The sequence below is a fragment of the Olea europaea genome, unplaced genomic scaffold (assembly GCF_002742605.1).
Source record: "Olea europaea var. sylvestris unplaced genomic scaffold, O_europaea_v1 scaffold599, whole genome shotgun sequence".
Classification (NCBI taxonomy): domain Eukaryota; kingdom Viridiplantae; phylum Streptophyta; class Magnoliopsida; order Lamiales; family Oleaceae; genus Olea; species Olea europaea.
In genome coordinates, this window is record NW_019264334.1 from 197,462 (window position 1) to 198,492 (window position 1,031).

The following is a 1,031-nucleotide window of genomic DNA, read 5'->3' on the forward strand; positions in this document are numbered from 1 at the left end:
TAAAGAATTAAAATATATACAAGCCATAATGTTTGCAGCAAGAATCATGCTATGTTGCTGGCAAGAGTTTGACACCCTTCTTGACAGCACACTAACAATGTTGAGTAGTAAACTTGATTTTTGGACTAAATAATATGGGTTTAAGGATTTTGCTTATAGGCCCAAATCAATTAAAAGGCCCAACATGCATAGTATTTCTAGAAGCATTGTCTAGAAAAATCTATATAAATATCTAAGTAAGATATGTAGTTTTATAAAGAATATCTAGAGAATTCTAGAAAAATATCTTGATATGTGGTCTAGGTGTCTCTAGAAAATGTGTGGACTAGAATCTTCTTGTAAACACTATATAAAGGGGTAGTGCCCTCCATTTTGTAACAAGCCAAAAAAAAGTTTGTAAAGTCTTGAATTTGAGAAATACAAGTTTCCTTTTTTCACTTCCTTCTTCCTATTAGTGTTGTCCTCTTAAAAGCCTTAGCCAATCCAAGTTAGTAAACCCATCTTTCCTCCAACAAACTGGTATCAGAGCCTCAAGGTTCTTGTGAAAATGGCAAGTGGGATGATTCCTTTTCAAGTCCCCCAACTCAACAAGGATAACTACGACAATTGGAGTATAAGGATGAAAGCATTGCTCGGGTCGCAAGATGCATGGGAGATCGTAGAGAAAGGCTACACGGAGCCACAAGACGAGGTTGCTCTATCCCAAGCACAAAGGGATAGTTTGAAGGATGCAAGGAAGAAGGACAAGAAGGCGCTCACCCTCATCTATCAAGCCTTAGATGAAGGCATGTTCGAGAAAGTAGCTTGTGCTACTACAAGTAAGGAAGCATGGGAGATCTTGCAAAACTCCCACAAAGGAGTTGAGAAGGTGAAAAAGGTTCGACTTCAAACACTTCGAGGTGAGTTTGAAGCTTTACATATGAAAGAATCGGAATCAATTTCTGATTACTTCTCTAGAGTATTAGCTATTGTGAATCAATTAAAAAGGAATGGAGAAAAGTTGAACGACACTCGAGTAATTGAGAAGATAC

General features: G+C 37.5%; 1 protein-coding gene across 1 annotated transcript in view; it reads left to right on the plus strand.

Moving 5' to 3' along the window:
* Positions 1-537: 537 nt before the first annotated feature.
* Positions 538-1,031, plus strand: part of LOC111389507 — a 5,528-nt gene continuing 5,034 nt past the window's right edge. Inside the window, exon 1 of the mRNA XM_023014430.1 lies at positions 538-836. Coding sequence (XP_022870198.1) covers positions 548-836 — 289 coding nt within the window. The 5' untranslated portion in view covers positions 538-547. The remainder of the gene's footprint in view (positions 837-1,031) is intronic.